General features: G+C 48.1%; 1 protein-coding gene across 1 annotated transcript in view; it reads left to right on the top strand.

The window, feature by feature from the left end:
• The window catches only part of CD164L2 (CD164 molecule like 2), a 172,560-nt gene that overhangs the window by 92,789 nt on the left and 55,791 nt on the right, over positions 1 to 23,980 (top strand). The window contains exons 3-5 of the mRNA XM_063954703.1: positions 8,046 to 8,123; positions 12,314 to 12,358; positions 17,044 to 17,188. Of these exons, the coding sequence (XP_063810773.1) occupies positions 8,046 to 8,123; positions 12,314 to 12,358; positions 17,044 to 17,188 (268 nt within the window). The remainder of the gene's footprint in view (positions 1 to 8,045; positions 8,124 to 12,313; positions 12,359 to 17,043; positions 17,189 to 23,980) is intronic.

Raw genomic sequence — 23,980 nt, 5'->3', positions numbered from 1 at the left:
TAAGTGGATAACAGGATGAAGATGTAGAGGGTGACAGGAAGACACCGAGAGCTGCAGCAGAAGGCAGAGAGTGACAGTGGAAGGCAGCAAAAGGCAGAGGAAGACAGTGAAAAGGAGGAGACAGAAAGGCAGAGGAAGTCAGCGAAAGGCAGAGGAAGACAGGGAGAGGCAGTGGTAGCAGTAGAAGACATTGGTGACAGGGAGAGGGAGACGGTGAAAGGCAGTGGGTGGGTAACAACAAAAGGCAGTGGGTGATAGGGAGGCAGATTGGGGCAGCAAAAGTCAGAGGGAGCCAGTAACAGGCAGTGGGAGACAGTTAAAGGCAGTGGGACACAGAGAGAGGCAGTGGGTAACAGCGGAATGCAGTGGATGACAACAGAAGGCATTGGGTGACAGGGAGAGGCAGTGGGTGGCAGGGAAAGGTAGAGGATTACAGGGCTCACAATATTGTTTTCATCCAGTTTAGGCCAAAATGTTGCACCGAGGTAGCTGGGTGACTAAGCTAAGCGACATGTGCCACTTAAACTTCCAACATGGCACATCTAGGAAGTAGAATGGCACTGTAGCGGCAGGCAGGATGGCAGTTTATTAACTATACAAATAATTGTCGTCTATACAAGTAGCAGTCAGCAATGCTCCAAACAGCACATAATGCAAATAAAAGAGGTGCAAGATGGAATTGCCCTTGGCAGTGTCGCACAATATGTGTATAAGTAGGAAATAAAATATATTACTGTGGTAACACCTTCACCCACATCGTCACACAATGGGGGTCATTCTGAGTTGATCGCTCGTTGCTGATTTTTGCAACGGAGCGATTAAGGCAAAAATGTGCATGCGCATGGTACGCAGTGCGCATGCGCTAAGTATTTTAGCACAAAACTTAGTAGATTTACTCACGTCCGAACAAAGAATTTTCATCGTTGAAGAGATCGGAGTGTGATTGACAGGAAGTGGGTGTTTCTGGGCGGAAACTGGCCGTTTTCAGGGAGTGTGCGGAAAAACGCAGGCGTGCCAGGATAAAACGCGGGAGTGTCTGGAGAAATGGGGGAGTGGCTGGCCGAACACAGGGCACGTTTGTGACGTCAAACCAGGAACGAAACGAGCTGTGCTGATCGCAGTGTAGGAGTAAGTCTCGAGCTACTCAGAAACTGCTAAGAATTAATTATTCGCAATTCTGCTAATCTTTCGTTCGCAATTCTGCAATTCTGCTAAGCTAAGATACACTCCCAGAGGGCGGCGGCCTAGTGTGTGCAATGCTGCTAAAATCTGCTAGCGAGCGAACAACTCGGAATGACCCCCAATATGTGTGTGCATCAGAGATACAAATGGGTCCATGTTTATCTTGGCCTTTAATAGGATTAACTGAGACTGGGCAGTCGGACTTAGGGGGACATGTACAAAGCAGTGATAAAAGTGGAGAAGTGAGCCAGTGGAGAAGCTGCTCATGGCAACCAATCAGCTGCTCTGTATATGTTTATATTATGAAATTATAAATGTTACGTCAGTGCTGATTGGTTGCCATGGGCAACTTCTCCACTGGCTCACTTCTCTACGTTTATCACTTCTTAGTACATGTCCCCCTAAATCCCCTGCTGTAATGACTTAGGTGGTCATTCCGAGTTGATCGCTCGCTAGCAGTTTTTAGCAGCCGTGCAAACGCTATGCCGCCGCCTACTGTGTGTGTATTTTAGCTTAGCAGAAGTGCGAATGAAGGGATCACAGAGCGGCTACAAAAATTTTTTGTGCAGTTTCAGAGTAGCTTCAAACCTACTCAGCGATTGCGATCACTTCAGACCATTCAGTTCCTGATTTGACGTCACGAACACGCCCTGCGTTCGCCCAGACACGCCTGCGTTTTTCCGATCACTCCCTGAAAACGGTCAGTTGACAACCAGAAACTCCCTCTTCCTGTCAATCACTCTGCGGCTGCCTGTGCGACTGAAAAGCATCGCTAGACCCTGTGTAAAACTACATCGTCCGTTGTAATAGCACGCCGCGTACGCATGCGCAGAAGTGCCTTTTTTTGCCTCATCGCTGCACAGCAAACAAATGCAGCTAGCGAACAACTTGGAATGACCACCTTAATCCCCTGCTGTATTGTTCTCTGTATTGTATTGCAGCTGAGAACAATAGATGTTTGGTTTATGTAAATAAACCATGGTGTGCCTAGGCACAGCAAAGAAGACAAGATAACCATGAATCTATCTGTAGTAATCGAACACTGCGGTTGACCTTCACCAACAGTGTTGCACAATATGTTTATGAGTACGAAATAATTATATACTGCGGTCTGACCAGCAGTGTTACAGTATTTATGAAAATAAAAATTGTACAGTACACTTGGGTACAGCACAAACAAACAAAAAATATATTTTTTAATAATTATATTTTTAGACTTTTTCTTTTTAGGTTTTATTATTTTAATTTTACACTGGGGTGGAGCCCCTGGCTGGACACACAGATCACCTCTTTCAGATATAGCAGATAGAGCACCCTGCCTGGACTGATACAGCAGAGCACCCATTTCAGATACAGCAGACCGTGCACCCCTTTTACAGCAGACCGAGCACCTCACCTGGACTGATACAGCAGAGCACCCCTTTCAGATACAGCAGACAGAGCACCCCGCCTGGACTGATACAGCAGAACACCTATTTCAGATACAGCAGACAGAGCACCCCGCCTGGACTGATACAGCAGAACACCTATTTCAGATACAGCAGACAGAGCACCCCGCCTGGACTGATACAGCAGAACACCTATTTCAGATACAGCAGATAGAGCACCCTGCCTGGACTGATACAGCAGAGCACCCATTTCAGATACAGCAGACCGTGCACCCCTTTTACAGCAGACCGAGCACCTCACCTGGACTGATACAGCAGACAGAGCACCCCTTTCAGATACAGCAGACAGAGCACCCCGCCTGGACTGATACAGCAGAGCACCTATTTCAGATACAGCAGACAGTGCACCTCTTTTACAGCAGACATTGCACACCACCTGGACTGATACAGCAGAGCACCCCTTTCAGATACAGCAGACAGAGCACCCCACCTGGACCAGACTTGCCTACTCTCCCGGATTCTGCGGGAGACACCCGGTTTCTCGGGTCGTCCCCCGCAGCCCCGGAAGAATGGGCACTCCTCCCGCATTCTGTCCACTTACTAGGATAGTGGGCAGAATGGGGAGCTAAACAGTGCTGAATCGAGGACCCGGCGGAGGGGGCGGGGCTTAATGACGCGATTATATGCTAATTGCGTCATTGAAGCTCCACCCATATGCAAATACCGCCCAATCGCAGTATTTGCTTGTGCCGTGGGTGGGGCCTGGTGACGTCATTGACCCAGCCCCGCCTCCGTCGCCGCCCACCTGCTTCTCCTCTCCGAGTATCTCCCGGACAGGAGAGAAGGAAAGTAGGTAAGTATGACCTGGACTGATACAGCAGAGCACCCCTTTCAGATACAGCAGATAGAGCACCCCTTTCTGATACAGCAGACAGAGTACCTCACCTGGACTGATACAGCAGAGAACTACTTTCAGATGCAGCAAACAGAGCACCCGCCCCACGCCAGACAACACAGTACTGAGACAGGCACGTCCGTCCAGTACACTCTCCACATCCGGTGTGAAGATAGTGCCGATCACCGGGAACATTTATAGAATCTATAGATTCTATTTATAACATCTATAGAATCCAAAATCCGCCAGAATCTGACAGCAGGATGATGTTGTTCGGCCTCAATTTGGGATTCAAGTAAGACGGTAAGTCCCGTTGCAAAGTGCAGGAGTCTTATTTTGCAGTCTCAGTCCATGCTGGCACTTAGAGCCTTATTAGGATATTTTTACCATTCATCCCAGTTGAATTTGAATAATATTCATTCACTTAATAAGCTAGAACACTGAAACCGGAAGTCATGTGTTGCGGTCCACTTGCGTTTCACCGTTATAAGTTCCCGCTCCACGTACTTTTTATAAAGTTAGTTATATTTCTTACCGGCATCTAGATCCTTATTTAGGATCTGTCACTTATTATAGTTAACTATATTAGTCATTCACGTTTATAAGCAAAAACATTGTGACCGGAAGTCACGTGGTGCGATCCATATGCATTGCACCGCCATAAGCTTCCGCCCCTCGGACTTTGTTTACTTCCGGTCTGGAGGCGGCAAAAGGTGGCAGCTAGTTAAACCACCCTCTCAATCTCCTGCACTTTGCAACTCTATTCAGGCAGTGCAGTAACTAGACATTTTAGCGCTGTGTGCAAGAAACAGTATCGGCGCCTCCACCACCTACTTAATATAGTGCCAGTGCAGGAGCGTGACAAAAATATAGGGGCGTGGCTACAAAATAGTACAAATTCATATTACGCTGTACAGTAGTATCCATTATTCAAATTACGCTGAACAGTAGCGCCACTTACACACATTACACCAGGTAGAGACCCCTTTACACATTTTTGCCAGGTAGAGCCTCTGTCACACATTACGCCAGGTAAAGCCCTCTTTTACACATTACGGCAGGTAGAGTCACCTTTTACACATTACAGCAGACAGAGTCCCCCTTTTACACAATACGGCAGGTAGAGACCCCTTTTACACATTACGGCAGGTAGAGTCCCCTTTTACATATTACAGCAGACAGAGTCCCACTTTTACACATTACGGCAGGCAGAGTCCCCCTTTATACACATTACGGCAGCAGAGTCCCCCTTTATACACATTACGGCAGCAGAGTCCCCCTTTATACACATTACGGCAGCAGAGTCCCCTTTTTACACATTAGGCAGGAAGAGTCCCCTTTTTACACATTGCGGCAGAAAGAGCTCCCTTTTACACATTACACCAGGTAGAGCCTCCTTATACACAGTATGCCAGGTAGAGCACATTATACATATTACACCAGGTAAAACCTCCTTATACACATTATGCCAGACCCCTTTTACGCATGACGCCAGACAGAGCCCCTTTTACAATGCCGAGGAGGAGGGAGAGTGTGTGTGAGTCATACTTTTCTTTGGGTCCGTCCTCCAGCCAGCTGCCTATGTACTTTTCTCCCACCCTAACGCTGCAGCTCTTCGCAGCGCAGGACACTGTGGGTGGGCTGGGGGTGGCTGTCCCAGAAGACCTGGCGGGGTTGTGTGAAAAAGGGAGATGGGGGGCAGAGCTGGAGACAGAGACATAAGTTGCAGCGTTGCATGGCTACCTATGTGAGAAAAAGTAGCTGGGGTTCCAATGTAGCTGAATTCACCGTCAGCCGAAGAGGTGGTTGGGTGGATGGACCCCACAATGCGGCACCACTGGCACACACCTAGTTACGACCCTGCCTCCAAGATTTTTAGGTGAGGGTGCTCCCCACTCTGCATATTACTCCATGGGTGCTCCTCCACATCTCATAGGTGCTCGCACACCACACTGTTCATATTGTGCTTAGGAGGGGTGGGGAGAGCAATATTTTCTCCATTGGTGGCTCACTGCTGTACTCCTCAGATCTCCAGAGCTCTGGCGCCTTGATTGTAGGCAGCCACCAGGGAGGCGGCCCTCAGGATGTGAGGGAACTGCAGTTCCAGCATTTTATTCTGACGGTGTGAGGTCGGACGCGGATGGCGGCGTAGATGTTAAGAAGATTACATGAGGGAACATATATTTTCTCATGTGGGCACAGGATTTGGCGGCCAGTTCCACCCACAGGGCTTCTGCGCTGTGGGACGGCACACCTTTAACACTACCCTAGTTACGGCTCTGCATCAGGGGCTCTGGTACATGCAGTCACATGATACTATTGTTGAAAATGTTTTAAAGATGAGGGGAAAGCTGTACAGTTAAATGTACATTTTATTTTTTACATAGATGCCCAAAGGCACTGGCACAGCAAAATATAGATCTACTGCAGGCAGGTCCTACAGTGATCTTACAGTCACTGAAAGATCACATAGGAAAGTTGAGGCAGCCTCATACAGGAAAGACTGCTGCAGCCATGAGTCTCTGACTCCACTAGTACAGTCTTCCTGTTTACACAGCACTGAACACAACAGTACAGATCTTGAGCTCACCTGTAAAGGAAGGGATCACTATTCAGTGAAGCACCGAACTGCAGGTTGCAGCTTAAGCATCATGGAGGACATCTGTGAAATCCTCTTGCCCAGGCTCCGCCCCCATCACATCCGGAATCTCACATGTGCAGTCCGGCTTCCCAGCTGAGCAGCAGGGTATAAGAGAGCTTTATTTAATATTCCATGGAAGCAGGAGTCTCCCGCACCATGGATCAACCTGAAAATTAACTACAGCTCCCAGCAGCCCTAGCTGTAGTTTATTTTCAGTTCCTTCACTAGTGCAGTGCCGGCGCCAGTAACAGTGCCTTCTGGCTGCCCAGTGCCCAGATTCAGGTCTCTCTCTTGGCGGACCCTGGGACAAGCGTTACTATCCCTTTCCCCAGGCATTGGAGATTGCAGGGAAGAAGCAAGGCTCACCTCTGTAACATATCAGCAAGTGCCTGGCTGGCTCCGCCCCAAGCGTATCTCCGCTGTGCAGCGCACTTCGAGCACTAGCCTACTTACAGCCCTGGTTATGACGGCCACACAATACTCCAGTGCCACATGAGTGATACCTGCGTGATACTCCAGTGCCTATGAGTGATACCAGCGGTTCCCCGCCCGCAATGCATTTGCGCTGTGGGCAAAGCACCGCTAGCACACATGTAGTTACGGCCCTGTATTCAGGTGCAATAGCACTCCCACAAGTCCGCCACCTCATTTGAATTTACTACCGATCAGTAAATCGTCCATATATGGAATTATGTTCACTCCCTGTCTGCGGAGGAGAACTATCATCTCTGCCATCACCTTGGTGAACACCCTCGGTGCCGTGGAGAGACTGAATGGCAGTGCCTGGAACTGATAGTGATTGTCTAACAGTGCAAATCTGAGATAAGCCTGATGCGGCGGCCAAATCGGAATGTGGAGGTACGCATCCTTGATATCTAGGGATACCAGAAACTCTCCCTCCTCCAGACCGGAGATCACCGCTCTCAGAGACTCCATTTTGAATTTGAACTCCCTCAGATAAAGGTTTAACGATTTTAAGTTCAAAATTGGTCTGACCGAACCATCCGGTTTCGGTACTACGAAAAGGTTTGAATAGTAACCCTTGTATTGCATATGAGGTGGAACTGGAACAATGACCGCTGACCTTTTACATTTTTGGATGGCTTCCTGTAGGATAGCCCTTTCTGTCAGTAAAGCTGGCAAGCCTGATTGGAAGAATCGGTGAGGCGGGGTTTTTTGAAACTCCAGTCTGTATCCCTGGGACACAATATCCTGTATCCAGGGATCCAGGCCGGATGACACCCAGACGTGGCTGAAACATCTGAGTCTCGCCCCCACCAGCCCGTTCTCCAGGCTGTGCGGGCCACCATGATGTTGAGGATTTAGAGGAACCAGAAGCAGGCTTCTGGTCCTGGGAACCTGCAGGTGCAGGCTTCTTGGATTTTGCTCGACCACCTCTAAAGAAGGTGGTAGGAGGCTTGGACTTTTTCGTCTTAACGGTCCGAAAGGTTCTGGGGTGGTGAGAGCTGTGGTTTTCTTTCGAGCTGGTACAGAAGGATGACGTCAGCATTGCTGGGGAAACAGGTCACTCCGGCATTGGCGTCATGTGCGTCCAGTCACCTAGGCAACTGTATGTATCCACCGAGCGTTCCGCTGCGCACCTCTGCAAGAAAAAGTAAGAAAGAAAGAAAGAAGGCTCCTTTCTATAATGCCCGTGGTCTCACACACTGGTGGCGGGCTTCACTACTGTACAGGTAAGTGGTTTTCTCTATACACACATCTACTCACCTCGACAAAGGGTCTTGTGGGTCCCTCAAATGTTTGTGGCTGTTTGATGTTGCTTCAATACATTTAACTGTTTATAAAGACTCTGAGTGCTGCTGTATTTTCTTCAATATATATATATATATATATATATATATATATATATACATATGTGTATGATACATATTCTGTTAAACCAGTACTTTGCTTTAAAAACAAAATCCTTTCTCTGTAGAAAACAGCAGCTGTGTGACCAGCGAGGAGCAGATACATGAATCGTGTTTAGCATCAAACAGGAGCAGCATGTGTGCAGGTAACATCGCCTAAGGAAGAAACGTAAATGGCACAAGGATAAGAGAATTATTTGGAAAAAGGGGGTAATGTTGTGGAAAGAGGACCAGACAGTTAATATGAATGTGTAATGAGCAATCTGGGTGCGAAGTGAATATTGGTAAAATGCCTTAGAGTGCTAAAAATAGACTTTATGAATTTATTGTATATAGAATTAGAATAGCATTACAATTTACACAAAACAGTTACAAGAATGTCCCACTGGGTGATGTGATTAATATTATGGGCAGTTAAACAAGTGCTGAAAACTTCAAAGCAAACAGCAACAGCATTACATTATTCAGCAACCATAAAGCTACTTACAGTATATCCTGCTGTTGCTGAATTGAGAGTAGTAACATTGGGACATTTTTAAAACTAAACTCATTTGAACTTATTTGGAAAATTGCAATTTGCAAGATACTGTACATACAGAACTGAATTCACTTTTTTTTGCTTCTCCTCTGGGGTATATTGGGCCATATTCATGTCCAGATGGACCTGCAGCGTATAGCGCAACGTACTGACGTTTGGTACTTTGTGCATGCTCCAAACCTGTACTGCGCATGTGCAGTACAGGTCTGCGATGGTGAACACAAGGTGGCATCAAACTGTCTGCAATTGACAGGCTGATACCGTTTGGGGGTTGAGAGAGGGCGGCAGCCTTTGTTGCTCAAAATGGAGTATTGCCGCCGTTGCAGGGAGGGGATGCGGCCAGGTTCTCCTGGCCTCTTGGTAGCTCCTGCAGCGACTGGCTTGCATGACCTCATGGGTCACGCAGCCTGCCGATGGTGTCGCAGATGATGCGATACTGCGTTCTAAGACAGAGCTTGGATCAGTAATAAATGGAGAAGGTGTAGAACCTACTGCTATATTACCATATTAGTGCTATCACTGCTGCATCCATGTAAGCAGCAGTGATAGCATCTCCAACCACATCTGAGTCAGGCCCTGAGTACTTGTGTTGAAATTTCTAGTTTTTGTGGGAAGCAATCATTGTTTTGAGGAGTTAGCAGTTGCCATATTGACGTTGTGTGTGTATATCTGTATGTCTCTTTCTGATTGATAATACAGTTCAATTGTCAGAAAATATATCATTACTATTTGTAGGGCTATATTACAACTTATCTGCAAACCTTCCTATATAAAGCACGCAGTGGCGTGCGGTGAGGTCAGTGGCTGGTGAGGCACTACTACACAATGTCCGCCGAATCCTGCCGATGACCCCTAGCCAATGCCCGCTACTGCCTCTGAGCCGATGCCCGCTGCCACCGCCAATGGCTTACAAACTCGCCCACCATCAGCTGACCCAGCCCTTCGCCACTAATTTGCATCTCAGTCCGATGCCGCCAATGCCCGCTGCCTGCCTGCTCATCATACTTGTGATATATTGTACATTTTTATAGAAAAAAAAATAATAATTAGTGTTTGGGACTGGGAAAAGAGTGGGAGGAGGACATGAATGCAATTTTGTTGCCCAGGGCTTCCATTAACTTAATGGAGAAGGGTCTGAATGGGTTAAAAAAAAAAATGTGTGAGGTCCCCCCTCCTAAGTATAACCAGCCTCGGGCTCTTTGAGCCGGTCGTGGTTGTTTAAATACTAGGGGAAAAATTGGACAGGGGTTCCCCGTATTTAGACAACCAGCATCGGGCTCTTAGTCTGGTCCTGGTTCCAAAAATACGGGGGACAAAAGATGTAGGGGTCCCCCGTATTTTTAATACCAGCACCGGGCTCCACTAGCCAGAGAGATAATGCCACAGCTGCGGGACACTTTTATGTAGGTCCCTGCGGCCATGGCATTATCCCCCCAAGTAGTCACCTCTGGCCAGGATTCCCTGGATGAGTGGGGACCCCTTAAATCAAGGGATCCCCCCCTCCAGGCACCCAAGGGCCAGGGGAGAAGCCCGAGGCTGTACCCAGCACCCCTGGGCAGTGGGTGCCGGGCTGATAGCCATGTGTGAAAAAAGAATATTGTATTTTGTTGTTGTGGAACTACAAGGCCTAGCAAGCCTCCCCGCTTGCTGGTACTTGGAGAACCTCAAGTACCAGCATGCGGGGAAATAACGGGCTCTCTGGTACCTGTAGTTCTACAACAACAAAAAATACCCAGATAAAAACACAACACACACACCGTGACAGTAAAAATGTATTAAAACACACTTACACACTCACACATACCTACATCCCAGGTCACGTCCACTTGTCCAGTAGAATCCAATAGGGGTACCTGTAAAAATGAGAGACAGATGACTTACAGTACCTACATCCCACGCCGCACGTCCACTTGTCCAGTAGAATCCAATAGGGTAGGGGGTACCTGTAAAAATGAACATTACACTTACACATCCACAGAAGGGGGGGAGAGAGAGAGAGAGAGACAGAGAAAAAAAAGAAAGAAAGAAACTAACCTGCTGCTGCTGGAGCCGGCGCAGGAGGACGGGGGGAGAGCCGCACGTCCAAGCCCACCGCTGCTGCTGTCAGGTGAGCAGGAAGATAGAGCCGGCGGGGAAGGATGGGGGGAGAGCCGCACACTCCGCAGGGCCACGGCAGTTGGCTGCGATGTCAGCGGGAGCCGGTGGAGGAGGACGGGGAATAGCCGGACGAGGAGAGCCGCACACACTGCAGGCCCTCCAACGCCAATCACCGCTGGGACCCGCCGCCTCCAGCATCGCGTGTGGGTAATTGGACAAGCGGATCCAGCCCTGGATACACTGTCCAATCACAGGGTGCCTCGCTGACATGGGGGTGGTGTCCCTGTCAGCGAGGCACTTGTTTCAGTGCCGCTTTCCTGCTCTGTTTTAATGGGCTTTTACAGCCCAGTGCTTGGCCCCGCCCCCCGCACTGCCCCCGTTCCCATTATCCACGGGGAGGCACTGCTATCAGTGCCTCCCAAACTAATTTAAACCAGGAAAATTATTAGAATAAAATAAAGAAGATACTCATGCGTTATAAGTATCTTCTTTTTATTATTTTAATAATTAATCACAGGGGAGGCACTGCCTCCCCTGACTGCACGTCCCTGAAAGCATGGCCATGTGCCAATGGCTCCCATCCCTTATTTCCCTTATACACCAGTATTATGTCCAAATGGGTTGGGCACGGGATCCTGTCGCTTAGGATGCCGGCGGGCAGAAGACTGACAGCAGCATCCCAATCCTCAGGATCCTAACAACTCGCAGGAAAGTATCCTAACGCTCTCCCCCCTCCCCTAACCCAAACCCTCCGCATCAGCAGCCTAGACTTATCCACCACCCCCTTCCTGCACCGTAGCCTAACTGCCCCCCCCAGCGCCTAACCATACCACTTTAGTGCTTAACGCTCACCTCTTAGTGTCTATCCCTAACCCCCCCCCATCTTAACCCTAACCCTCCCCCTAATCCCCCCCTGCTGGAATCCTGTGTGCCAGTATGCCAGCTGCATCCTGTCCACAGTACCCATACTGGCCTTCATTATGATACACTGTATACCATGTCAGTAAACCATGTGGCCTTTTCCGAGTTAGTCAGCACTCCCTAACAATTAATGATTAGTACATGTATTAATAATGGGTTCACTATGGTATGCCGGCGGTCGGGCTCCCGGCGACCAGCATAAAGGCGCCGGGAGCCCGACCGCCGGCTTACCGACAGTGTGGCGAGCACAAATGAGCCCTTTGCGGGCTCGCTGCGCTCGCCACGCTACGGGCACGGTGGCGCGCTACGCTACGCGCAACGCTATTTTATTCTCCCTCCAGGGGGGTCGTGGACCCCCCACGAGGGAGAATAAGTGTCGGTATGCTGGCTGACGGGATCCCGGCGCCGGTATACTGTGCGCCGGGATCCCGACAGCCGGCATACTGAAGACCACCCTTAATAATGTTTCCACTGTATGCAATGTTTGAGTTATGGAGATAATCCAATAAACTCAACTAACATTTGTTTCCAGGTTTAAGTACATTACAGATGCATCTATTTCAATTCAGCTTTTATTTTTACCTTTCATTTTCTACCATTTAAATAACTGTTCCACTGCTGATAGTCCCAGCTATACAAAATAGAGTGAATGTTTTTGTGTCCCATAGATGTTTGATGAGGCAAACACAGTATTAATTTAGGTTGAAAAATCACATAAAATCCCTTACAAAATTACAATTAGTATTAGCATTATAATGGATTCTCTCTTCTCGTTTTCAGGCCCTGAGAACAGGTCAGCAGAGCCAGTAGAGTTGCCTTCTGACGGTGAGTAGTTAAGTGCTAGAGGAGACCGCAAACAAATTATATTACAGAAAGATTAGTGATTTTTGAAAGTTGTAGTGTTTGTGTGGTTTCTGTAACTGAATGAACTGCCTAAACCACATAGGCAAAAAATTATGTTTGTTTTAAACTTTTTATAAAGTACACCATCTGCAATGTATGCATGCAACACAGGGCTGTTTCTAGCCAATTTGGCTCCCAGTGCGAGATTTAAAAATGCGCCCCATCCCCCCCCCCCCATAGATATAAAAAGTAAAAGGTATGCGCGCACGCTCCCGGCAAAGGAGGCGTGGCCTCGTCTGAAACGACTACCTTACACACCCCAGTTTTTGACCTTGTACCGACAGATCATGGCGAGCACAGGAAAAAAATAAAAAAAATATATTATGCCATACGCCTTTGATACATTAAATCCCCATTTTACACATTACGGCAGGCAAGAGTCCCCATTTTCCATATTACGGCAGGCACGTGTCCCCATTTTCCACAATACGCCGGGCAAGAGTCCCCATTTTCCACATTACGGCAGGCAAGAGTCCCCATTTTCCACAATACGCCGGGCAAGAGTCCCCATTTTCCACATTACGGCAGGCAAGAGTCCCCATTTTCCACAATACGCCAGGCAAGTGTCCCCATTTTCCACATTACGGCAGGCAAGTGTCGCCATTTTCCACAATACGGCAGGCAAGAGTCCCCATTTTACACAATACGGCAGGCAGGTGTCCCCATTTTACACAATACGGCAGGCAGGTGTCCCCATTTTACACAATACGGCAGGCAAGAGTCCCCATTTTACGCAATATGGCAGGCACGTGTCCCCATTTTACACAGTACGGCAGGCACGTGTCCCCATTTTACACAGTACGGCAGGCAAGTGTCCCCATTTTACACAATACGGCAGGCACGTGTCCCCATTTTACACAGTACGGCAGGCAAGAGTCCCCATTTTACACAATGCGGCAGGCAAGAGTCCCCATTTTACACAATATGGCAGGCAAGCGTCCCCATTTTACACAATATGGCAGGCAAGCGTCCCCATTTTACACAGTACGGCAGGCACGTGTCCCCATTTTACACAGTACGGTAGGCAAGTGTCCCCATTTTACACAATACAGCAGGCACGTGTCCCCATTTTACACAGTACGGCAGGCAAGAGTCCCCATATTACACAGTACGGCAGGCACGTGTCCCCATTTTACACATGATGGCAGGCAAGTGTCCCCATTTTATACAGTACGGCAGGCGAGTGTCCCCATTTTACACAATACGGCAGGCGAGTGTCCCCATTTTACACAATACGGCAAGCGAGTGTCCCCATTTTACACATTATGGCAGGCAGGTGTCCCCATTTTACACAGTACGGCGGGCAGGTGTCCCATTTTACACATGATGGCAGGTGGCGGGGGGGGGAGAGAGAGGGAGAGGCTGACTTACGGTTGAAGCGGTTATTCCCGCTCTTCGCCGCCTCTCCCTCCTCTTCGCGGCGCCGGCCGGCTTGGCTCCCCCTCCTCCCTCCTCCCGAGTACCCAGCACGGGGGGCAGAGTTTCGCGGAATGACGCGATTGCGTCGTGACATCACAATGCACCGCGTCTTTCCGCGAAACTCTGCCCCCCGAGCTGGGTACTCGGGAGGAGGGGGGATTTTAAAGTGTTCAAGAAGTGCCACGGCGGGTGCCCCGTGCGGTTGTACGGCTCGCCCGCCGCAAGAAACGGCACTGATGCAACATTTTCCATTGAGCACAAGATTATCTATCTATCTATCTATCTATCTAGTGGTGCAAGTAGAAATATTTTCTTATGGTACTGAGTGATGAAAAATGTGCGTGGTCATGTGTCGTGATGGGTCGTGGCCACATGCTGCTAGTGGGAGTGGCTACATGACACTAGCGGCGTGGCCACATGACACAGTCCCTTTTTGGGGGGATTCTGGAGGCATGGCTAAAAATATATAGTAATGCCTCCAGTATAATAAAACTATATAGTGATACCTCCAGTATAATAGAAATATATAGTAATGCCCCCAATTTAATAACAATATATAGTAATGCCTCCATTATAATAGGAAAACACAGCCACTGTCACACTCCCAGTAACCCTGACAAAGTGGGAGGAGCCGTCATGCTGCCAAGCACCATGGGTGGTCATTCCGAGTTGTTCGCTCGCAAGCTGCTTTTAGCAGCTTTGCACACGCTAAGCCGCCGCCTACTGGGAGTGAATTTTAGCTTATCAAAATTGGGAACGAAAGATTCGCAATATTGCGAAAAGACTTCTCTGTGCAGTTTCTGAGTAGCTCGAGACTTACTCTGCCAGTGCGATCAGTTCAGTGCTTGTCGTTCCTGGTTTGACGTCACAAACACACCCAGCGTTCGCCCAGACACTCCTCCGTTTCTCCAGCCACTCCCGCGTTTTTCCCAGAAACGGTAGCGTTTTTTCGCACACACCCATAAAACGGCCAGTTTCCGCCCAGAAACACCCACTTCCTGTCAATCACATTACGATCACCAGAACGGAAAAAAAACCTTGTAATGCCGTGAGTAAAATTCCTAACTGCATTGCAAATTTACTTGGCGCAGTCGCACTGCGGACATTGCGCATGCGCATTAGCGACTAATCGCTCCGTTGCGAAAAAAAAATAACAAGCGAACAACTCGGAATGACCCCCATGGTCTTGTTGCTTTGTGGTACATTATAATTGTGGCAATGGCCAAGTGTGTGGCAGGTGGTACTGCGTACCCGCTGCCAAATTCTTAAGGGTACTCCGTACCCGAGCGTACCCGCATACTTGCACCACTCTATCTATCTGCCTAACTTAGACCTGATCGTAGCAGCAACTTTGTTAGCAGATGGGCAAAACCATGTGTACTGCAGGGAGGGTCAGAAGTAACATGTGTAGAGACAGAGTTAGGTTTGGGTGGGTTATATTGTTTCTGTGCAGGGTAAATACTGTCTGCTTTATTTTTACACTGCAATATAAATTTCAGCTTGAGCACAGCCCACATCTGCCCCCCTCCCCACCTGCAGTGCACATGGGCTCTCATTCCGAGTTGTTCGCTCGCAAGCGGATTTTAGCAGATTTGCTCATGCTAAGCCGCCGCCTACTGGGAGTGAATCTTAGCATCTTAAAATTGCGAACGATGTATTCGCAATATTGCGATTACACACCTCGTAGCAGTTTCTGAGTAGCTCCAGACTTACTCGGCATCTGCGATCATTTCAGTGCTTGTCGTTCCTGGTTTGACGTCACAAACACACCCAGCGTTCGCCCAGACACTCCTCCGTTTCTCCGGCCACTCCTGCGTTTTTTCCGGAAACGGTAGCGTTTTTTCCCACACGCCCATAAAACGGCCTGTTTCCACCCAGTAACACCCATTTCCTGTCAATCACATTACGATCACCAGAACGATGAAAAAGCCTTGAGTAAAATTAACTACATAGCAAATTTACTTGGCGCAGTCGCAGTGCGGACATTGCGCATGCGCATTAAGCGGAAAATCGCTGCGATGCGAAGATTTTTACCGAGCGAACAACTCGGAATGAGGGCCATGGTTTTGCCAATCTGCTAACAAAGTTGCTGCTACGATCAGGTCTGAATTAGGCCCTATAGCCATCCATTAGCGTATGTACAATCGGTGCAGGGTGTGCAGTCCAGGGCGGGTCCAACTGCACACCCTGCACCCATATAATTATGCTTACACATCCAGAGTCCCGCAGCAGCGGTGACATAAATCACAGTGAAAATGGCGGAGCAGCCATTCCCGGTGATTTGCGCATATGCAGTAGATATGTTCCTGGGAATAAGGCGCTGGTGCCATTTTTTCTAGAGATCTCTGCAGTAATCTTTGGCACAAAGCCAGAGTCTACAGCACTGCGGCTTTGGACAGAGAGGAGGGGGCCGCAAGAAGCCTGCACACCAGCCCCCTCCTCTCTTAATCCACTCCTGTTTCTAACTGTTTATAATCAGTCATCTCCTTTATAAAGCATTGAGGGGAAGCACAAAATTGGATTTACCAAACCAGGGCCATTGAGACAGCCACAGGGACTGGGTACTGAAGGAAGCGTGGTAAAATCTGGGAGACATAGCCGCACACCCTCTGGAACAATTACCGAAAATACTATAAGCAGCACTGGGAAGCGGCACTGCACATGGGGGGTAATTCCAAGTTGATCGCAGCAGGATTTTTTTTAGCAGTTGGTCAAAACCATGTGCACTGCAGGGGAGGCAGATATAACATGTGCAGAGAGAGTTAGATTTGGGTGTGGTGTGTTCAATCTGCAATCTAATGTGCAGTGTAAAAATAAACCAGCCAGTACCCTGCACAGAAATAAAATAACCCACCCAAATCTAACTCTATCTGCACATGTTATATCTGCCTCCCCTGCAGTGCACATGGTTTTGCCCAACTGCTAAAAAAAAATCCTGCTGCGATCAACTTGGAATTACCCCCATGCTGCAAAGAAGAACAGTTGTGTTAGCAAATGTGTGTTTGAGCCCTGGAAACTCAACATCAATTAAGACTGATTTTAATCAATCTGAAATCGATGGAAATTGATTAAAATCGACCTTTAGTAAATATATTCATTTTACGTGATTTGAAATAGATGGAAATCAATTAAAAAAGTAAATATACCCCTCAATCTCTTGTATAAGTAACTACCTTTCTCCCCCTCAGATTTCCCTCAGTCCAAAACACTATCCCCTCCAGTCTTCCACGTAGGCAGCTTCATTGGAGGAGGAGTCTTGGTGATACTGCTACAGACTCTTGGATACTTTGTCCTGAAACAGCTACGTGGGCCAGAAAGAGACTACCAGACCATGTGAGAAATTATTGTTTTAAAATCTACGTATGATCTGATGTATATCACACACTAGAGCAACATGTAAATATTCAATATGTATAAGGTTTTAGGGAACACTATATACAGAATGTGGCTGTGAGTATCTGTATCTTGTCCCACAATGGTCTTGTTACCTATTCACACTTTTTACTCACCTTTCCTTATAAAACCGCAGTTATTCCCATCATTTTACCACCATAAGGGGGAGATGTTTCTACCTTCGATAAGAGGACAGGTGAAGTTGTCCTTAGCAATCAATTCTGCATGTGGCCTTTTCCGAGTTAGTCAGCACTCTACATATCATTTCAATTCTACATACCATTTTATACAATGTACTCAGTAAACAATAGCTGGATAATTGGTTGCTATGGATAACTTCTCAGGTTGTCCTCATTAGAAGGTTTGATACACCTCCCCATTGTTAACATAAAACCTGAGGTGATATTTCACAGTACATAAAATAGGATTTTAATTACCTACCGGTAAATCCTTATCTCGTAGTCCGTAGAGGATGCTGGGGTCCACATTAGTACCATGGGGTATAGACAGGTCCCTTGGGAGCCATGGGCACTTTAAGAGTTTAATAGTGTGGGATGGCTCCTCCCTCTATGCCCCTCCTACCAGACTCAGTCTAGAAACTGTGCCCGAGGAGACGGACATACTTCGAGAGAAGGAAATACACAGATAGTGGCGAGATTCACACCAGCTCACACTTAACAACAGAAAACTAAGCTAACCAGCTTGAACCAAGTCAGCAACAGCTGAACAACAGTACTTAACCAAGTAACAATGCAGTACTTAACCAAGTAACAATGCAGTATATAACTAAGTAACAAATGCAGGAAAACGAAGCACTGGGCGGGCGCCCAGCATCCTCTAAGGACTACGAGAAAAGGATTTACCTGTAGGTAATTAAAATCCTATTTTCTCTTACGTCCTAGAGGAAGCTGCGGTCCACATTAGTACCATGGGGATGTACCAAAGCTCCCAGTACCGGAGGGAGAGCGCGGAGGCTCCTGCAGAACCGATTGACCAAACTTTAGGTCCTCAGAGGCCAAAGTATCGAACATGTAGAATTAGCAAACGTGTCGACCCTGACCAAGTAGCCGCTCAGCAAAGGTGTAAAGCTGAGACACCCCGGGCAGCCGCCCAGGAAGAACCCACTTTACGAGTAGAGTGGGCCTTAACAGATTGTGGACACGGCAAGCCTGCCGTAGAATAAGCATGCTGGATAGTAAACCTGATCCAGCAAGAAATTGTCTGCTTAGAAGCAGGACACCCAATCTTGTTGGGATCATAAAGGATAAACAGAGCGTCCGACTTTCTGTGACGAGAAGTTCTCTTCACATAAATCTTCAAAACCCTTACAACAACCAAGGATTTTGAAGTAATTGAGGAGTCAGTAGCCACTGGCACCACAACCTTCGGAAGAAATTGCTGACGCATCCTGAGCTCAGCTCTATCTTCATGAAAAATCAAGTAGGGGCTCTTGCAGGACAATGCCCCCAATTCCGACACACGTCTAGCAGATGCCAATGCCAAAAGTGTGACCGCCTTCCAAGTGAGAAATTTGACTTCAACCTCCTGTAAAGGTTCAATCCAATCCGACTGCAGGAACTGCAGCACCACATTAAGATCCCAAGCTGCCGTAGGAGGCACAAAGGGAGGCTGGATGTGCAGAAACCCTTTCAAGAAAGTCTGAACCTCAGGGAGGACAGCCAATTGTTTCTGGAAGAAAATAAACAAGGCCGAAATCTGGACTTTTATGGAGGCCAAACGCAGGCCCACATCCACACCTGCTTGCAGAAAGAGGAGAAACCACCCTAGTTGAAACTCCACCGTAGGAAACTTCATGGATTCACACCAAGACACGTACTTTTTCCAAATTCGATGGTAATGTTTAGACGTTACTCCTTTCCTAGCCTGTATCAGGGTAGGAATAACCTTGTTCAGAATGCCCTTCCGAGCTAAGATCTGACGTTCAACTTCCATGCCGTCAAACATAGCCGCGGAAAGTCTTGATTAGCGAACGGCCCCTGTTGCAGAAGGTTCTCGCGAAGAGGAAGAGGCCTCGGATCTTCCAGCAGTAACTCCAGAAGATCCGCGTACCAAGCCCTTCTTGGCCAGTCCGGAGCAATGAGGATCGCTTGAACTCTTGTTCTTTTTATTAGTTTGAGAATCCTTGGGATGAGTGGAAGTGTAGGGAACACATACACTGACTTGAAAACCCACGGAGTTACCAGGGTGTCATCCGGCACTGCCTGTGGGTCTCTCGACCTGGAACAGTACCTCCGAAGCTTCTTGTTGAGGCAGGAGGCCATCATGTCTATTTGAGGTACGCCCCAAAGACTTGTCACCTCCGCAAACACCTCCGGGTGGAGGCGCCACTCTCCTGGATGAAGATTGCGTGTCTGTTGAGGAAGTCCGCTTCCCAGTTGTCTACTCCTGGAATGAAGATTGCTGACATCGCCACCACGTGCTTTTCCACCCAGAGGATGATTCTTGTTACCTCTGACATTGCATCTCTGCTCTTCATTCCACCTTGTAGGTTTATGTAGGCCACTGTCGTTACATTGTCCGACTGAACCTGAATGGTTGATCTTTCAGAGGATGTGTCGCTTGTAGAAGACCATTGTATGGTCGGCCCTTAGTTCGAGAACGTTTATCGGAAGGATGGATTCCAGACTTGACCACCTTCCTTGGAAGTTTTCCCCTTGGCTGGCTGACCCCCAACCTCTGAGACTTGCATTCATGGTTAGGAGGATCCAATGCTGAATCCCGAACCTGCGGCCCACTAGTAGGTGAGAAGTTTGCAGCCACCAGAGGAGCGAGGTTCTGGCTTTCGGTGACAGACGTATCCTCTGGTGCATGTGAAGAGGAGATCCCGACCATTTGTCCAGGAGATCCAGTTGGAAAGACTGTGCATGAAATCTTCCATACTGCAGAGCCTCGTAGGAGGCAACCATCTTCCCCAGAAGGCGAATGCACTGATGAACCGATGCCCGGGCTGGCTTCAGGACATCCCGGACCATTGTTTGTATCACTAACGCTTTCTCCGCCGGCAACACCCTCTGTACTTCTGTGTCGAGGATCATTCCCAGGAAGGACAGTCTCCTTGTCGGCTCCAAATGCGACTTTGGAAGATTCAGGATCCATCCATGATCCTGGAGTAGTTGAGTTGAGAGAGCAATGCTCTGTAACAGCTTCTCCCTGGAAGACGCTTTTATCAGCAGATTGTCCAGATAAGGAATTATGGTGGTCATTCCGAGTTGTTCGCTCGCTAGCAGTTTTTAGCAGCCGTGTAAATGCTATGCTGCCTCCTACTGGGAGTGTATTTTAGCTTAGCAGAAGTGCGAATGAAAGGATCGCAGAGCGGCTACAAAATTATTTTGTGCAGTTTCAGAGTAGCTTCAGACCTACTCAGCGCTTGCGATCACTTCAGACTATTCAATTCCTGTTTTGACGTCACGAACACGCCCTTCGTTCACTCAGCCACGCCTGCGTTTTTCCTGGCACGCCTGCGTTTTTCCAAACACTCCCTGAAAACGGTCAGTTGACACCCAGAAACGCCCACTTCATGTTAATCACTCTGCGGCGGCCATTGCGACTGAAAAGCTTAGCTAGATCTTGTGTAAAACTACATCGGCCGTTGTGAAAGACGTCGCGCATGCGCACTGCGCCGCATACACATGCGCAGAAGTGCCGGTTTTGTACTTAATCGCAGCACAGCGAACATTTTCAGCTAGAGTTTAACTCGGAAAGACCCCCTATGTTCACACCCAGCTTGCGGAGGAGTAGCATCATCTCTGCCATGACCTTGGTGAACACCCTCGGTGCGTGGAGAGGCCAAACGGCAGTGCCTGGAACTGATAATGACAGCCCAGCAGCGCAAATCTTGATAAGCCTGGTGAGGCGGCCAGATCGGAATGTGAAGGTACGCATCCTTGATATCTAGGGATACCAGAAATTCCCCCTCCTCCAGACCTGAGATCACAGCTCTCAGAGACTCCATCTTGAATTTGAATTCCCTCAAATAAGGGTTCAATGACTTTAGATTCAATATTGGCCTGACCGAACCATCCGGTTTCGTTGCCACAAACAGGTTTGAGTAAAACACGTTGTTTGTGAGGTGAGGTAGAACTGGAACAATTACATTTGCCTTTAGCAATTTTTGAATGGCTTCCTGTAGGATAGCACTGTCTGTCAGCAAAGCTGGTAAGCCTGATTTGAAGAATCTGTGAGGTGGGAGTTCTTGAAACTCCAGTCTGTACCCCTGGGTAACAATATCTTGTACCCAGGGGTCTAGGCATGAAGACGCCCAGACGTGACTGAAATTTCTGAGTCTTGCTCCCACCTGCCCGACCTCCAGGCTGGGAGGTCCACCGTCATGCCGAGGATTTTGAGGAAGCAGAACCAGGTTTCTGTTCCTAGGAATCTGTTGGAGCAGGTTTTCTGGACGTAAAAACAAATCAATGTCACTTCTATCCATAGAATCCAATTCCTCTAGCTAGTAATGTGCCTGACCACTTTACTACGGCTTTAGAAATCCACGCACATGCAATAGTGGGTCTTAAAGCTACGCCAGTAGCTGTGTATAGTGATTTGAGCGTAGTCTCAATCTTGCGGTCAGCCGGCTCTTTTAAAGCGGTGGACCCAGGGACAGGTAAAACCACCCTTTTTTGACAACCTAGATACAGAAGCGTCTACTACCGGCGGGATTTCCCACTTTTTCCTGGCCTCCTCAGGGAAAGGAAAAGCAATGAGAACCCTTTTTGGGATCTGGAATTTTTTCTCCAGGTTTTCCCAGGATTTTTCAAACAATGCGTTTAGTTCCTTAGATGCAGGGAAAGTAAGGGAGGTTTTCTTATTGTCAGTAAAGTAAACCTCCTCTACTTGCTCAGGTACCTTATCAGTAATGTGTAAAATGTCCCTAATAGCCTCAATCATGAGTTGCACCCCCATAGCAAGGGATGCATCTCCCCCCTGCATATCCCCATCACCGTTCCCTGTATCAGAGTCGGTATCCGTGTCTACTTGCATTATCTGGGCAAGAGCACACTTTTTAGGGTATACCTGTTAGGGTCTCCTGCTCTGTGCTGCCACGTCGTCATGGCAACCGGAAGACAAGTGCTAGCGGAGTAACCTGAGCGTAGCTGATACTCCGGTTCGGGTCTTTTGCTGTGCAGTGGTTACAGGCTCTGTGCACGGCAGGGGATCCGGTGCTGGTTTTTGTGCTCACAGTCTGTGAGGTCTGAGTGGGGCGTGGACAGCACCTGCTATATAAACCCTCTTCTCAGGTTAGGCAGATGCTGCTGAATCTTTGTTGGTTAGTCAGTTCCTGAAAGCTAGCTAGTACTCTGTTAACTTTGTATTTGTTTGTTGCTTACTGCAAATAGGCCTTAGGATTTGGTATTACACTCTGCCAATCCAGACCTAGCAGTAAGACTGGAGTCAGTCGTTTAACCTGCTGGGGTTCTTTTGCTACTCTGTGAACCTAGCAAGTTTGCGGCTGTATTCTCAGACTTGCCTGCCAAAATCCTTTCTCACTGTGCAAGGTGTTCAGGTGTCAGTTTAGTGGCAGTAAGCTGAACCAGTGCACTGCAAGTGAGGACTAGGATTGTGGAGACTCTCCTTGTGTCTATTATTCCATCTCTGACCAAGGAGTTTACTGCCACACCCGTTGGTAACCCTTTAGGGTTTTGCTGTTGCCCTTAGCAACAGCATTTCGGGTTCTCTACGTATTAAATCACTACATCTTGCTTCTTTCCATCTGAGCATTCCTAATACTAGGGAGACACCCAGTTTCTTAGCCTTTGGGCTTCTCTGTTCACTTTGTGTTTATTTTGTTACCCTTTCACCTTCTGTGTATGTAATGTCATATTCCCCAGTCTGTCTGTGAGTTCATTTGTTTTGCATCCCTCACCGTTCAGACACCAGTACATTCCTGCTGGCACTGGTGTGCATAACAATACCAGTGGGGTCATAGATGAGGTAGTGGGAGCTGAATATGACAAAACCTCAACAGACTTTTTCAAAACCTGTGTTTCAGTCTCATTTTGAGCTATCCGAGAGGAAATGTGGGATATAATTCCCTAATAGATTCCACCCAAGGGGGTTCTGATTCAGAAGGCTGAGACAGCACATTACATTCCTGATTACATGGAAAAGAATCTTCAGGAGGAGATACACATTCTGCAGCATTAGATACAAAGTTCCTAGACATGTTTATGTGAGCTACACACACACACACACACACACACACACACACACGAAAATGCAGACACAGTTTCCTCCAGAGTACCTTCATAGAGACACAGAGTATATGGAGCCAGCCACACAGCACCCCAGTAGGCAGTTAGTACACTAAACTTCCGGCACTGACTGAATTACCTCAATAGATTAAACAGTGACAATGACACTCTCAAACCCCCCCCCCCGTCTATAACACCCTGGTACCGCAGAGGTATGCTGGAGTTATGTGGAGGGCAGCGCTCCCTGTCAGCATCTCTTCCGTGTGATCTGTAGGGAGAAAATGGCGCTGGTGAGTGCTGGATCCGCTCTGAGGAGAAGCCCCGCCCCCTGTAATGGCACGTCTTCCCGCTTTCACTGATTATACTGGCCTGAGGTGATTTAGCTGCTAACAGTGGGATTAGTCCCTGTTAGCATATATGACCAGTGTAGGGTATTTGCGTTGGCCCAGGGCGCCCCTCACAGCGCCGCACATTAAGTACCGCTGAGCCCTCCGGAGCGCAGCCTCTCAGAGCTGCGATC

Source organism: Pseudophryne corroboree, chromosome 2 (assembly GCF_028390025.1).
Source record: "Pseudophryne corroboree isolate aPseCor3 chromosome 2, aPseCor3.hap2, whole genome shotgun sequence".
NCBI classification, from domain to species: Eukaryota; Metazoa; Chordata; class Amphibia; order Anura; family Myobatrachidae; genus Pseudophryne; species Pseudophryne corroboree.
The sequence above is the reverse complement of the archived record's forward strand: the minus strand, read 5'-3'. Positions and strand labels throughout refer to the sequence as shown.